The sequence below is a fragment of the Symphodus melops genome, assembly GCF_947650265.1.
Source record: "Symphodus melops genome assembly, chromosome: 21".
NCBI lineage: Eukaryota > Metazoa > Chordata > Actinopteri > Labriformes > Labridae > Symphodus > Symphodus melops.
The window spans coordinates 10,746,368-10,762,204 of record NC_136711.1 but is presented as its reverse complement, the minus strand read 5'-3'; the positions used below and the strand labels follow the sequence as shown (position 1 = coordinate 10,762,204).

General features: G+C 46.3%; 1 protein-coding gene across 1 annotated transcript in view; it reads right to left on the bottom strand.

Moving 5' to 3' along the window:
- Positions 1 to 1,153: 1,153 nt before the first annotated feature.
- Positions 1,154 to 15,837, bottom strand: part of taok2b (TAO kinase 2b) — a 23,028-nt gene continuing 8,344 nt past the window's right edge. Inside the window, 13 exon segments of the mRNA XM_079372102.1 lie at positions 1,154 to 2,316; positions 2,888 to 3,070; positions 4,892 to 5,104; positions 9,798 to 10,037; positions 10,411 to 10,614; positions 10,753 to 10,881; positions 10,998 to 11,175; positions 11,288 to 11,529; positions 12,289 to 12,495; positions 13,501 to 13,668; positions 14,257 to 14,338; positions 15,152 to 15,245; positions 15,334 to 15,425. Of these exon segments, the coding sequence (XP_079228228.1) occupies positions 1,369 to 2,316; positions 2,888 to 3,070; positions 4,892 to 5,104; positions 9,798 to 10,037; positions 10,411 to 10,614; positions 10,753 to 10,881; positions 10,998 to 11,175; positions 11,288 to 11,529; positions 12,289 to 12,495; positions 13,501 to 13,668; positions 14,257 to 14,338; positions 15,152 to 15,245; positions 15,334 to 15,425 (2,980 nt within the window). The 3' untranslated portion in view covers positions 1,154 to 1,368.

Below are 15,837 nucleotides of genomic sequence, written 5' to 3'. Positions count from 1 at the left end.
TTTGTGAACATGATTACAACAACAAGAACATCAGGATTAATTATGGTAATATTGACACCTATAGAAAATGCAGTTGGAGTTTTTCCACTTCTAACTCTTGAGTCCCATACTCATTTGAATATATCAAAAATTACTATCATTATCTTTGTTACTCTATAAAACCAATGACTTGTTATTGTTTTTCATTTTTACCATAAATATGTACAGTAAGAGATTAAAAAGTGTGGGACGAGTGATCTTAAATGCCAGTGAAAGTTGGACAGGTACGGTACATTTCAAATGTGTTTGGTCATGTTTACAAATGTTTTTTTGTTTGCTTTTTTTGTACATCTATCTCATGCATTGGAGTGACTACCATAGACACCTAGCTTTGTTTAGATACTCAATATGTTATGGATGCTGGAAAGATCTTTTTTTTTTTTTTTTTTTTTTGGTGTTTGTTTGTACATATCCACACAATGTTTTTCCACATCCCAGCTGCATTTCTAGAACAGAGTCTCTTGCCTTTACAAACATTCGGTGTATTTTTTAAATCATCTTGCAGTCATCAAATAAAAACTTTGATGGCAGGACATCCCTTTAAGGACTCCTTGAAGGCATTGGTGACGTTCCAAGCAACTTGTTTTTGTGGGTTGTATATACACTTCGTATAAAAAAAAAAAAAAAAATCAACAACAGTAAATAAATAAAACGTGTCAGCAGGAGCTGGAGACTAATGTCAGCCATGTTTTTTTGATTCTCCCCTTTCCCTCTCTGGAGCAGAACTTAAGAGTGCTTGCTAGATATATTCTGGACACTACCAACCACATACAAGAACAAACACAATGCAAAAAAAAACAAGTTCTCTTTCTTTTTCCCCTTCATCCCTGTCCTCCATCTTTCTCCATTCCAGCGTAGAACATCATAGAAGAAGACATGGCTGCTGTCTGTCTTTTTGCAGCTCTGGGAGGGAACAAAAACAACAAAAGGCAGCTCCTTTTATACTTTTGTTTCATTTTATACAGGCGGTAACAAAGATAAAAACACTGAACACAAAGCTTCTCTTTTTTTTTGATATCTGAGATCACCTAAATCAGGTGGTTTCACAGGTGGTTACATTCCTCCCTCCTATGTTTAAACCTGTGAGAATTTGGGGGGGGGGGGGGGACCTCTCAAGCCACCCTGAGTCTGAGGAAGCAGAGTGCAGCTCAAAACTGTCAGTTTAACCTCTCTTTGACCCAGAATCCTTTGAATTTCAGCTCATCCTACAGTCAAAGTAAGCCCGCTAAAAGGGCACGGGTTGAGGTGTGAAGCTGAGAGTATTGAGATGCAGCCTGTGATAGCTACCTTCCTAAATCACCTCCCTCACTGCTGCCCTCCTCCTCTCCTCTACGAGTAGGAGAGGTGGGAGCCGTTGGAGATGTGTGAAGTGACTGAGGTACTTCTACTCAAGACGCCGTCGCTGCCCCCAGCTCCTCCGGGACCACCGCCGGAAGCCGTCCTCCTCAGAGGCTGGGGGCTGTTTCTCAGGGCCATCAGGTTCGGGGCACCGCGTACACCGAGCCCACCGCCGCTGTAGATCCCCCCCTGTGAGGAGGAGGAGGAAGAGGAGGATGAGGACGGGCCGGAGATGGAGGGAGGAGCAGGTGGCGGGGGAGGTAGCATGGCCAGGGACTGGGAGGAGGAGCGTGAGGGCAGGTGATGGGAGAAGGGCAGGGGGTGTGGGTGGGCCAGGTCGCCGCCGGAGCCTCGCACTCCGGCCCACTCCCGCTCCCTCTCCTTCTCCCGCTCCCTATCGCGGTCCCGATCCCGCTCGCGCTCCCGGTACAGCTGCGGCGTGCTCTGGTGGTGGTAGTGCTGGGGCAGGTGGTGGCGCTGGTGGTGGCTGGAAGAGGAGGAGGAGGATGAGGAAGAGGAGGCAGAGGAGCGGGACGAGTGATGCATCTCCCTGCTGTCTCGCCCCAGACCCAAGGCCAGTCCAAGACCGTGGGAGGAGGAGGAAGACTCGCTGCGGCGATCGCTGGCTCCGCTACCACTGCTGATGCCGCTGCTGCTGCTGCTGCTGTTGTGGCTGCGGCGGGAGTGTTGCTGAGGGGGAGCCATCTGTGGGTGCAGACCATGGCTCCAGTGTCCAGCAGGCCGGGAGCCAGGGGGTGGGGCGTTGGGGTACCCCTGCATGGGGTACGCCTCGCTTGGGATACCCGACAGAGCCATATTACTGAAGCCAAGACGCAAACTCTCGGAGTCGAAGGACTCGATCTCGCTGGCCTGCCGCTCCAGGAGGGTGCGGATACGTTCAGAGCGCTCATTCTGCAGGGACAGCATCTCCTCCTCGATCTAGGAAGAAAGCAGATCAGACTTAAAAAACAATATTAATCATTTTTCATCGGACTATACGATGAATTTGGATATTTTCCACATCAGTTATTTATGTTTAAGCAAAGTGAAGCTCTAAATCCCTCCATTTACAAACTTGCTTGGCTTCATGATCAGATACACAATCCTTTCAGCAGTTGTAGTGTCCCAAACATAAACACTCTTTTTTTTAATATCCTGAATAAAGGATATGATGGGATTTAAAATCTCTGAGTGGACCACGTAGAGATATGCTTCTCTTGACATTTAAAAAATGAACTTAAGCTGAGGTGGACCAAAAGTCCCGAAAGAAGAAACAGGCTGCTGATAGAAAGCTTGAAGACAATTGCAGCAAGCTGAAGGTAGAACTGTGAAGAGTTACATCAGAATATTTTAAGAGCTAACGATGATAAAGCTAACAGGTGCAGTCCAGTGCTAGCTTGTGAAATTCAGTTTACAATCTTCTCTAATTCTCCTCACTGGCTTCCTTGGACCGGCCAAAGGTTTTTATCTTTTTGCATTCACATAGAAGTGATCGCTAAAGGCCTCTAACCCTCTGCTCCAGCAGCGCACGGCGGATGGACACCCTCTGCTCCAGGTCCTTGACCTCCCGCTCGTGCTGCGTGTCTGTGTGGATCTTGATCTTGCTCTGGTAGGCGTTGAGCAGCTCCAGCTCCTGCTGCAGCTGCATCCGTAGCACCTTGTACTCCGCCTCCTGAGTCTCATCCAATCGCAGCTAAGAGACAGGAAAAACAAAAGAGGCAGCGTGATGAAAAGTGGACTTGGCACAATTCCTACAGACCAGAAACTGTGCGTCAGTGTTGAAGGGAGGAGAGGAAGAGTTTGAGGAACATGAAAAAGTATAGAGAGAGGAGGAGAGGATCAGGGGCGTGAGAAACAGGTTTTGTTAGAGTTTTGTTTAATCTCTGCTGTTTTTCATGAGGTGAGTTTGTTCAGTCTTGGCCTCCATGTTCTGTCTTTGAAACAGAAAAGTAAATGTCAGACTATAATCGCAAACATGGCACTAATTCTGTTGGTGGGATGAAACGTAATTGACTATTCAAATTTAATTCCAAAAAGTTAATCTAGTTAATCTTGTAAAAATGATGAAAAGGGTTTTGAACTGCTCTGACCTGTGTGTGTGTGTGTGTGTGTGTGTGTGTGTGTGTGTGTGTGTGTGTGTGTGTGTGTGTGTGTGTGTGAGATGCCTTGCTCCAGGAAACTGATTACAACTTCTTCTAAAAACACAAAACATTTTCATCTAAAACCTTCTTCTTCTTTTTTTTCCCGTTGACCTCGGGATGCTTTAATCAGTGAGTTGGAAAGCTTCCCAAAAGAGACTTAAAAAAACAGCAGGAGTGGATGTGCGGACAAACAAGGGCAGTGGGGATTTGGCTTACCGAGCTTACGTGGCTGGCCTGCCATGTGAGGTAATTAAAAGTAGCACAGTGAAAAGATGGTTTATGACGACCCATCCGACCCCTGCTATGTTTCAATCATTTAAAAGCCTGGGATTAGCGTGTGGAAGAGTCCGAGTGTCGGAGGTCAGGGGATGAGTCCGGAGTTTAGTCAGAAGAGACGACTACTTACTGAAAGAATACTTGTCACATTTCAGACTTTGGGGTTTTTGGACATTTTACCTTCACTAGTTTTTGTAATGTGTAAAGCCAGTTTTCAGGAATTACTCGTATCCTTTAATAACATTTTGAACTTTTATTGTGACGTATCTAGGTAGAGGGTCGCATGACTTCCTTTGCCACGGCTCTACAGAACCAGTCACTTACACCCTCCTCACCTTTATTAACCCTTCCAAAAATAAAGACCTCCTCATCCTTGTGGAAAATAAATCCAGGACCAGAGACAAAAAGCATCATGATGGTCCATGATCAACAAACAAATAGAGTACATCAAACTGAATGTAACAGTTAATCGTTATCACCCCACTCCTTGTGTTCCATCCTCCACCCTTTACCATTATTTTACATTTAGGTCGCAGGTGTATCTCAGGTCACGCTCATCTTTATGTGGAGTTAAATATGATCCCCATGTATTATATTGTAGGTCAGGTAATATGATAATATATATGAAGCTTGGACGGATAATCCAGGTCGTTGTTAAAGGGGAAAATCCACCTGAGAGAAGTACTGATTTCATCAGGTGTTATGCAACGTCTGTTTGGACCGAGACGTTTGATCTTTTAAGATCTCAGCAAATGAAAATGATCTCAGTTAGTAACATAGGACCCAGGTATGCATCTGTTAATGTTTCCTTTACCTGAGCAATACCAATAAATGATAGGGTTCGGGTTTTGACTTGGTGTCACTGTGTGTTTTAGTCTTTAAGGTCTGCTTTAAACACGTTGTTCATCTTCACTAGAGGCGACAGGATGGTGGACATCATTAAGTTGGAGATAAATATTGAGGGAGCAGGATGAGGCTCTTTGGTGGGCAGGCAGGAAGACAGGCAGGCGGGCAGGTGGGCGGGCGGGCAGGACGGCTCCTGGACCGTGTTGGTGTGGTGCGAGTGTGTAGTGAACGACGTCTCTTGCCTTACTCACAGCCTGTGTGGACAGCATGTCATTGATGGAGTGGTCATACTGCTCTGCCAGGATGGCCAGCTTACGGGTCTGCTCATCCTTCAGACGCTTCAGCACGGCCTTGTGGTCCGATTTGGGCGTGTTCTCCAGTAGGTGGTTCCTCAGAGCCTTGTACTGACGGGTCTGGATCTTACACGTGTCCTGGAACTGACGCTTTATCTGCAGCTCTTTGGACTGGAGGAGAGAGAAGAGAGAGGCAGGCAGCTCGTCGACAGAGTTTCCCATTGATCAATTAATATGTGATAAGAATAAGAAACTGGAAACAACCTGAAACAGAAAAAAACCCTGTCTGCTGGTAAACATGGACAGGGTTATCCAAGCCAAAGGGATCATTCAAGTCAGTTTTGGTATTCTGAAGAATCATTTTGAATGGAACATAAAAAAGCGTCTTGCGTATTTCTTCCCACTTATTGCAAGTGGTCCTTTAACGGTTGACGGAAAACGTCAAGCAACGTTTTTAAATTGAAAACAACTTTAAAGAGACCTTAAACAGCTTTAAAGCAATGCAGACCATTTACCAAATAGTCAATATAATTCACCCATTATGTTCATATAATGGAGAATATGTTGACATTAAAACAGACTGATACAAAGAATTTGAAAAGTTCACATTTCACTAAAGTTGAATCATTTTTGTTTTGTAAGGTGATAATTACCAGAAAGGGGAGTTCACACATGTGAACAAACATCTGCAGCTTCTTAAGACGAACATCAACACAAGTCTGAGAGGAGCTACAGTATCAGTGACTTGAACTGACTTGATTGACAGGTGTCGGTATCTAAAAGAAGCTTTAGTTTCTTTGATGATTCGAGCCTTTCTGCTTAATGCGACTCTGACATGAAGAATCCTTGTTTTACTCATCACTGCACTTTTGGTTCAACAGTTTTCTACACTCAATGAACTTAGGCATAAGAAACCTTCATGTAAACTTAAAAGCTTTCCGTTGAGGCCTCAGATGGGTCAACTCATCACTTCCTGTCATAACACTGTGTTGTAATATTAAGTTAGCGACGCTGCTGCCATTATTTCTGGAAGGTTTAAGACGAAGGGGAAGGCACGGCATCTGACGACAGATGTAACATATGTGATGATGGTGAAGGGGGGGGGGGGGACAAATAAACATGTAATAATGCTGTTGGTTGATCTGGGGAGAGGTCAACAAATGAGGAGTAATGGAAATAATGGAAACAAAAATCATAAAAACAAACAAGACAATGATTTCCACACAAAAGAGTTTATTTTTTGTGTAAAGAAAAAAAAAACTGAAGGTATGACAAAATACTTTTCTATGCTTGTAAGCACACAGTCAGCCATACAGTACACGAAGAGTCATGCAGCGGAGATTAGGATAAAAAGGAGAACGGATGGCTGCCAGACACAACAATGCAGTACTCGATGTAGAAATACTGCATAAATTAAATATATTTATTAAAAAAAACCTCAAGGTGATAGAACTCTCTGACGGTGTCACGACAAAACAAAATACCGACATGTAAACAAACAGGAACAAGGAAAGAACTGGAACTCAAAAGGCAAATAAGTTACATTCACAACAAACAATGTTGGTGGTGTCGTCGTTTTGAAATGAAAATCAGCTGAAAGTGAGCCTTACTGATTCACTTCCTCCTGGTCAAATACAGTTAACACTTCCTACTCTGTTATTAAAACCTGCACCAGGATGGTTTAGAAATATCCTTCTGTTCCATCCACGGAGCTTTGTTTTCATTTAAACACCGGCACATTGAGTCCTTAGGTGCTCAGATCTTTGCTTGTTATGCTGCGTTTCCTGCATCGTTGCACTTCATTCGAATCAAGAATTCACCAGACTTCATTTTCAAGTCTTCAGATACTCCACGACCAAAAATAATATTAGCTAATATACGTTTCTTTTAGGTCGGAATTCTTTCTGAAATGATTCATTGGTGTCGTCCAACATTTAGTTCAGTTTTTTTTTTCAAGTCAGACTCATCATTAAACGTTGAATATTCTGGTTCTAGCTTCTCAAAACAGAACACTCACTCCTTCTCTTTTTTATGAACTGGATTTCTTTGGGCTTGAAAGACTTTGGGTTGAAGGAAACAAGAAATGAGAAGGAATCTCTAACGCTTGTATTATTTGTGAAGAGCATTTCTTCACATATATATATATATATTTTTTGAATTAGTGTCCATAAATGAATCAAACGTTTGCTGCAGATGGACACTGCAGAGATCTGTTCAGCCGTATCGACAGTGCAAGGCTGGACGCATGTCTGCTCTTCTTCACTTTCACATTCAGTAGTTGCTTCAATCTTTGGACTCCTTTCACGATTGCATGTCTCAAACGATTGTCTATTATGGCTTCACATAAATAAAGCTGCACTGACGTTTTTAAAGAAGGTTTTTATCACGACTCTAAAGCGTCCTTTTCTTCAGATAGGAGTTTAGGAATAGACTTAAGCATTTGTGCAAACAGTCACAGCGAGGCACTTTATCTCTTATATAGTATTTCTTATAAAAGGGACTGATATCAAAATGTTTACATGGTAAATAAAATATATATTGCATAATAGGTGCAATTAAATCACAATATCTAACTAATATGTCAAAGCTAATGTTTGACTCTGATATGAATAATAAGTCACGAGTTGTATCATTGATATTATCATAAAGATATCATAACATAAAATCAACATGCTAACAGTTCAAGCTAAATGGCTCCGGGTTTGGATTTTTTTCTACTTTTTCTACGTTTACTTCAAATCACGTCTCTTCAGAATGTTCTCACCTGGGATTTTCCTGCTTTGTTGTTTATTGCACTTTAGTGTTCAGGGTGATGTTAGTGAAATGATTGCTTTCTTCTTCACAGTATTCAGTTTAGAGGAGTGAAGTGATAGCCATGAAGCTAAGCAACACTATATATCATATTTGTTCAAAGCACTGAGGTCACAGTGCACTCGGTGAAATAAGACCAGTAAGAAAAAAAAAACAAAACAAACAAACGAACAAAAAAAAAGATTGCACAAAAGTGGTCGAAAAAAATAACCATTCAAATATTTGTCTTACAAAATAAGAGCAAAATAATAAAAATAAAACAAACTTAAAAAAGGAACTTTTACAAAAAGCAAAATAATGAAATGTTAAGATTTCACTGGGTTTGGTGCATTTGTTGTTTGGATCAGCCAAAATCACTTTCAGCCAGCAGGTTCAAAAACGTCTCATATTTAACAAATGGGACCAAAACACAGATTGGGAGTTTTTTTAACAAACGAGACAGGGTGGGCCCAAACAAAAAAAAGACACACAAACGATGGTTGAACGATGGAACATAGGGCATGATATCACACACACACACCTCTGTCTCTCCCTCTGGCCGCTTGCTTTATCTCCACGGCCGAATTTTCCCCCTGACAAACCTCCCAGACGAGGTCCTTCTTAACGCGCACTCCCACCTCGCCTCCTCGCGATAAAACCTCTCCCTCTCCTCCCTCCTCTGCCTCTCCCGCTCTCTCCTCCTCTCCATCTCTCTCACCTCTCTCTCCTCCCTGGGCAGCAGTCGGGGCAGCCTGCTCGTGGCCTTCTTCTTTAAGAGGCCTACGCTCTGCAGTTTCACCCGGACGTTAGGGGGCAGCTTGCTGACGAGCTGTGCGGCGAGTTTCAGCACTACGGAGTTGGCCAAATCTGCCAGGACGCCGAGCGGGCGTCTGCAGAAACGCCTCGCCCAGAGAAGAGCCCTGGCGAAGGGGGAGGCGTGAACGCAGCGAGCCTGGTGCTCTAATGGCAGGCTCTTTACGGGGACGGGGATTCTGGACTGGCGCACGCCCCAGTTGCGCCCCGCTTTTGGGAACATCTCGTAGAGGTTCCGCTCAGCCATACCGCCCAGAACAGACTGGCACATGGCGAACAGGGGGCGAGGAAGACGGAAGAGGACGCGCATACAGAGGCGGTTCACTTTACGAGGCGCGTGCTGGAAGAAGTCTCGGGCCGGCCGGACGACCAGCACCACCAGGAGGTAAAGAGAGAGGAAGAGCGAGGGGGAGCTGAGGAAGGAGGCTGAGATCAGAATCATGGGGATGTAGTAAATCCCCAGGCTGAAAGAGAGGCCTAGACTGAAGAGGCCACTCCCCCAGAGGCTGAGCCACAGGTAGGTGGACAGAGACAGGGAGCAGCAGGAGCGGAGGAAGAGGTAGGAGAAGAAGAGCGCCAGGAGAGCGAGCTCGGCGGAAAGGAGCAGCGAGGCCACCGAGGGCAGCGGGGGCGAGCGGCGGAGCGAGAGGAGGAAGATGGAGAGGAGCAGCAGGGTGAAGTTGGAAGGCCGGGCGGCGGCCGACAGGGAGAGGAGGAGGCAGATGGCGTGAGAGAAGAAGGAAGGGAGGGAGGTCTGTGCGGGGGGAGGAGGGGGAGGGGGAGGGGGACGGGGGGAGACCTGAATGGGCTCCAGCTCGGGAGCGTCGGGGAAATAAAACTCAGAGAGCTCGTCGACGTCTCGCTCTCGGAGTCGCCTCTTCTCCGGGGTCAGGGACAAGAAGAGCTCTGACGGGCAGCCGTCGGCCACACCCCTCATCTCTTCTTCCTCATCTGTGTCTACACGCGCTGTTTCACTGTGCTCGTCCTCATACTCCCACAGTACCCCCTCTACCTCCCTCTCCTCGCTTACACTACACTCCTCTTCCTCCCTCTTTGGTTTGTCGTCTTCCTCATCTTTCCTCTCCACTGTAGACTCTCTCTCCTCACCAGCTTCCTCTCTGACCTCAAAAACAAGCTCCTCCCCCTCAGCTAACGCCCCCTTTTCTTTATTCAACTCCTCCTCCTCCTCCTCGCTCCGCCCCCCCGTTGTCGGGCTCCCCCCCTCTTCGGGCTCCCCCTGGCTCCGGCCGCTCTCACTCACTTTGAGGCTCTTGGGCTGCTGGCGGACCTCCACGGCGTGCTTCTGACGCAGCTCCTGCTCGCGCCGCTTGTTGTACTCCATTTGGTTGGTGAGCTCCGTCTGGTGCTGCGTGCGGATCAGCTCGGCGCGCGTGTGCTGCACCAGACCCAGCTGGCGGAACTCCAGCTCCTGGGTGGACTCGTGGTGGCGCAGGAGCATGGCGCACTCCAGGTCCTTCAGGGTCTGCTTCTTGTTCAGCTCCTGGAGGAGTAAAGGAGAGGAGGAGGAGGAAGCTGTGATATGCTGAGGACAGGATACACTCACACCCACTGTGACATTTTCAAACACCGACTCGATAATAATAATAATTAGCCTATGTATAGGTTGATATATTGATTAAAAAACATACAAATGAAGAACAGTATTCATTATTACAACATAGTGACACAAATAGCTATTAAAGAAAAATGACCACAAAAGGCCCCAGACTACCTTGCCCTGAAAATGTTGGGCCCCAAGGTCAAAAAGGTTAAGAAACCCTGCTTTAAGACATAAGAACTGATGCTCGCCACAAGTTTGAAGGAGAACTTGTTGATCTGTCGGTGACACTTCCTGAAACAAAACAAAAAGGTACCTCTCGGAGCAGGTCCTGCTCCAGGTTGTGACGCGCCAGCAGCATCTTCCTCTTGTACTGGCGACACTGCAGTTCGTAGTACTGCCTCTGTCGTCGCAGCAAGCCCGCCTCCTCCTCCGCCTGCAGCTGCTGCAGACACTCCTTCTGGTGCACCAACCACTCCTGTTTCTCCCGCTTTGGTGTCGACTGGTTCTCATTCAGTTCCTTTAGTGGAAAAAATAAAAAAGACATCCAACTAGTAAACAGCCGGTCCTTCAGTAAGCCAGATCAGATCAATGGATCCTTCATCTTGTGACAACAAATGAGACTAACGTTTGACATCCTGACTAAACGTAGACTCACCTCTTTGAGCTGCTCCTTGCGTTGGCGATACTGTCGCTTCTGGGACTCGAGCAGACTGGTCAGCTCCTTCTTCTGCTGAGCCAGAATGTGCTGCTGGAACTTCTTCTCCTCAGTTAAGACTGCCTTGGTCTTTAAAAAAAACAAACGAGAGAGGGAAAAAAACCAACACAGACAGTCTCATTAACTTAACGCCTCCGAACCTCCTTTCCCCCCCTCGTCACTCGTTCCTCCCTCCAGCAGCTCACCTCTTTCTCCAGGATGACCAGGTGCTTCTTGGACAGTTTTTCTCCCTCACAGGAGAAGCTGTTCCTCTGGTTCTCCAGCTCTTTGTCCAGTCTCAGCTGGTGCTCGTCCATCTCTCCCTTCAGCTTGTTCTCCAGGCCCATCAGCTGCTTCTGGTGCTGCCGCCGCATTCGCTTGTACCTGTGAGGTGACACGGACCAGGAAGTTCGAGGCAGCTCGGAGAAAAAACCCAACTTTCATTTTCAAACGAGGACTTGGACGAAGAGTTCCCTGGGAGGCCGCTGAACCTTACCCGGACATCTGCTCCCTCAGAGCCGAGCCCTGCTCATGTTCCTGGATCTGACGAGTGACGAGTGAGGCTGTCCTGATGGTGGCAAAATGGTCTCTGCCTCGGCGACGTCTCCCCCCTCCTCCTCCTCCTCCCCCACCGCCGCCTCCTCCTCCTCCTCCTCCCCCTCCACCACCAGCAGACGAGGCTTCTCGTTGGGACTCGACCTCGGGCTGATAGGGATCGTCATAGATGTTGTCATGGCTCTGCAAAGTGGGGACAAAAGATAGGAACTTTCAATTGGCTGGTCTTCTTCGACTCGGTAGGTGGGCAAAACTCTTTCTGTGAGTGACGCGTCCTCACTCGTTCCGTTTGTTTGAAGTCACTCAGGAACACAGAGCACGCTTTGAGACAAACTCCCCTCCCTCCACTGGAAATCGGGAACATTTTCTAACTATTGTTTGTGAGGCAGACCCAATCAAATCACTCCATATTACAGCTTATATAAGCTACTTGAACCTGTAAGTATACAACTTGTTCACAAAAAAACCCAAAAAATTATGGAGCGTCTCTCATCGTGAACTCGATTCAACTGCGCTTGTTCAAAAAGGCAGCATCGGTGCAGACGAACCCTTTTTGGATTCGTCTACCCACTCCCTCTTCAAACGCAGCGGTTTGGTTCAGTGCGTTTCAAAACCGAGGGGGTGAGTTAGTCTACAGTGATGCTGCTGTTACCTGTCATCTCCTGTAGGTGGTGCAAGTCTGCAAGTTGAAAACTGAGGTGGGAGCATCTTCCAGTTTGAACCAAATGCAGCCCAAAAAACATTAAAATAAACATCTCACCTCTGTATGGAACATAAACTGTACGTGTTCGATCAGATACTCTCGTGAGGAGTTCTGCTCGCTCTATCTCTTATCTTTTCAAATACATACTGGGCTCTTTGTGAAACTGGATATTTGACACGCGAGGACGAGTTTTGAGAGCAAAACCTCCTCCTCAGTTTATCTGCTCCACTCAGACTGACCAGAGGCTTGTGCAGGACGGAGCTGTTGGAGGTGACCGTGTGCTCGCCCTCCTGCATCATGGCCATCTCGCCGCTGTCGTCGGAGCCGTCTGCCAGGCTGTTGACGGAGCTGCTCTGGGAGCTGGCGCTGATGGACATGGAGGGCAGAGAGTGGGAGCTCTCCATGCTGTTGACTGTGCCGGTGCGCAGCATGTACTGCTCCACATCCTGCAGGCAGAGGAAACAAGATTAGTCTGAAGGCTTCGAAGGGGTTTTTTTTGGGGGGGGGGGGGCATAATGATGATTTAGGTTTATAGAAGTTTTCAGACAGATTACACATGACTTATACTGAAGTGAGAAACGGGCACAACGCTGAAAAGAAACTAAGCCGCACATTCTTTGAATTCCTTTGTTTCCTTTTTGGGGGAAAAACATCTGGAGTGTAACGTGGCTGGAAACAAAGGGCTTTGTAAAAAGAGGAAGGAGTCTGAGTTCACTACATACATGATGACATGTAGAAAACAAAAGGCCTCTTTCCCCTTACAGAGCCGGATACATGCTTCTCTCACAGAAATGACTTCTGAAGTTATGAACCCTCGGCTGTTCCTACAAACGTCCCAGTTACACCCGGAGCTTTGTGATCTCACATTTACAGGACAAGGTGAAATCTGATTACGGTTCAGTGTTTCACGTGTCTGGTTAGCAGGTAACGCGATACACGACAAGCACAATGCATGATTATGAGGGGAAAAGCTGTGCAAGTTGTTTCTACATCCAGGCTGGCCAGTATGGACTCAGAACTGAACTGAATGCAGGATGCAAATGTGATCAGCTTCTTAGCCAATGAGGTCAAGACACCGCTGTCGTATAAAGCCTGTGGACACTCTCAGCTGAGTGCGTGTTTGACTCGCTGACAGAAACGAGTTGAGCTGCTGCTTTAAGTTGTTAAAAGAATGTTAGAATCACCTTCAGATGAACGAGGAGAGAAAACTCCAAACATGGTGACATCTCAGCTCTGACTGAAGAGAACCATCTTTACTATGACGTATAGGACCCTGACATGCAATGATATGAACTATGCAGCCGTTAAAAGGACTTCAAAGCCAAAACTCAACCAGGGAATATAAAGAAAAGGAAATTATAAATCCTTCCGTTTACAGGATTTCATTCTTCAGTCACTGATTCTCCTACTTTTTAAAACCTGATCTCCCTCTTCTCTTCTCTTCTCCTTACCTCTTCCTCTTCCCCTCCTTCTGGTGCGGGACCGTTGTGTGCCTCGTGAAAGAGGATTTTCTTCATCTTTCGGTACTGCAGGTTGTCCAACTCGCGCACGGCATCCTTGGTGCGGGCGATCAGGTCCATCACAGCCGTCATGGGACGCTCTCTGCATAGGAAATGGTGCTGAGCGGACAGAAGAGTTGGGAGACGGGAGGATTATTCAACAGACTCAGAGGTTCTGGGGTCTGAATCCCTGGAAGTTAGGACTAACTCGGGTGAAACCGTAATCACTGAGTAGTTGGTTGTTGTGCAGAATATCAGAAAGCCTCACTAAATAGCTGGTTACAGTTTCCCCTAAAGCCAAGATGAGGTCATCTGATGGTTTTTATTCACAACTCAAAGACATTAAGATCAATGTTAAGAGCTTAAACTCGAGCATTTTGACTTTTCTTTCAAACAATGAAACCTAAATATTGAATGTTCAAATACTTGATTGAATGATAAATGTTAGCGGCTCCTCACACTTTGACACATCACACTCATCTCTCAAATATCATTCTTTGAGTGTTGCTCAGATCTTTTGTTTCCCCAACATCAGCCACTCTGTTTTTAACGGCAACATTCGATACAACAGAAACAACATGTGCAGACGTTTATCCCTCAACAAGCAGCTGAATCCAAAAACAAAAAGGGAGGTCGTTTATGTCACCGTACGATATTTCTGCTTTGATTCTTTACAACCCTCACACAGATGCTTTCTTTGTGTCGTACCTTGAGCAGCACGTCAGAGGTAGGTCTGTCCTGGGCGATCTTCTGCAAACACGAGTCCACAAAATTACGGAAATAGTCGGACCTGAAAATGACAGAAGAGTCAGTCGGCGTGCGCTGAACTGAAACATCTATCCCTCCATCCGTTTGAGTTTAATACGAATCGAAAGACTTCATGAGGGATTATAAACTAATGAGGGAAGAAAGCGGGGACGACTTTAAACAGCCCAGGTGGACTTGAGCTTGTATCGTGCTTTACTAGCCACATGTCAGACCTACATATTCACACACTGGCTGCAGAGGTTTCTATGGAGTGTGACCATCGCTTGTAACTAATCCCATTCATACGCAGCAGAGGACACACTGCTGCAGGAGCTGGGGATCGAACCGTCGACCTTCTATTTGAGAGACGACGACTCTACCACCCGAGTGTGTGGCAGAGAACAGTGCTGAACGACTGACCAATTACAAGAGAGCAGATCGACTGACCAATCAGATCGGACTTGGCACGCATGGGGACCCTGCTCGTGGGCACACAGGCAGATGAAAGAGGCTGCATGGAGCGGCAGTACATGACAACCGAATCTTTTTAAGCAGTTTAGTAGTCGGCACATAAAATAGATAGATGAACCCTAAAAAGAGCATAATACGGGATCTTTAATCTGCAGTTCTCAAATCACAAAGGATGTATTCATGTGTGAGGTCAACTAACTGTTGACTTCCTGTTTTAATGATATAATACATTCAATTGATCCTCCATCTTTGTTTGTTGAAAAGAAAATAATAATAATAAAAAAAAAGCAACATTAATGAAATGATCGGAGCATCAGAAGTCAGACTCACTACGTAACAAAGGCCTCGTCTCTACGTCTCTAAAAGAACATTCTTGGACTCTCACCAGTGGTTGGACTGCAGCACGGGGCTCTCGTTCTGGGCGATGTGGTATAAGGCACTCATAGCATTCATGTTGAACAGAGGAGGCTTCCTCTCCGCTGCAGAGACACCAAACATGCACAGGTCAGACAAAGGGCGAGGAGACGGTCGAGAACAAGCGGACGTCTTCAGCTGTGCGTTTCTTACCCAGCTCTATGCAGGTAATGCCAAGTGACCACACATCCACCTTCCCGTCGTACTGACCCTCGTCCATAGCCAGGATCACCTCAGGGGCCATCCTACATGGGGAAGACAACAAAAGCGAGTCAGCCATTTTTATTTATTTTTTTCTGCTCGTCTCCTTTGATCCTGGACCAACAGAGAACAGCACCTCGGGGTGCACAGTCACACTCAATGCGTACAACAGCAGAAAGAAAGCACAGCCACGGAGGCGAGAAGGCGGATATTTCAAGTTTGGAGGATTGCACATAAAACTGAAGCTTCTTCCTGTCTCGTCTCAGCGCGAGTGATGTCACATTTTCCTTTCTGATCCTGAACTTCTATCCCCTTAACGCAAACAAAGACATGAGAGCTGCATGTTAGTAAGCCTACGTGTCAGTTCTTTGAAAAAGACCTGACGACTGAAGTATTTGTTCTGAATGTAATCATTTGTTCAGTGTATGGAGTAGCTGCAGATTTTATTCATAAAAG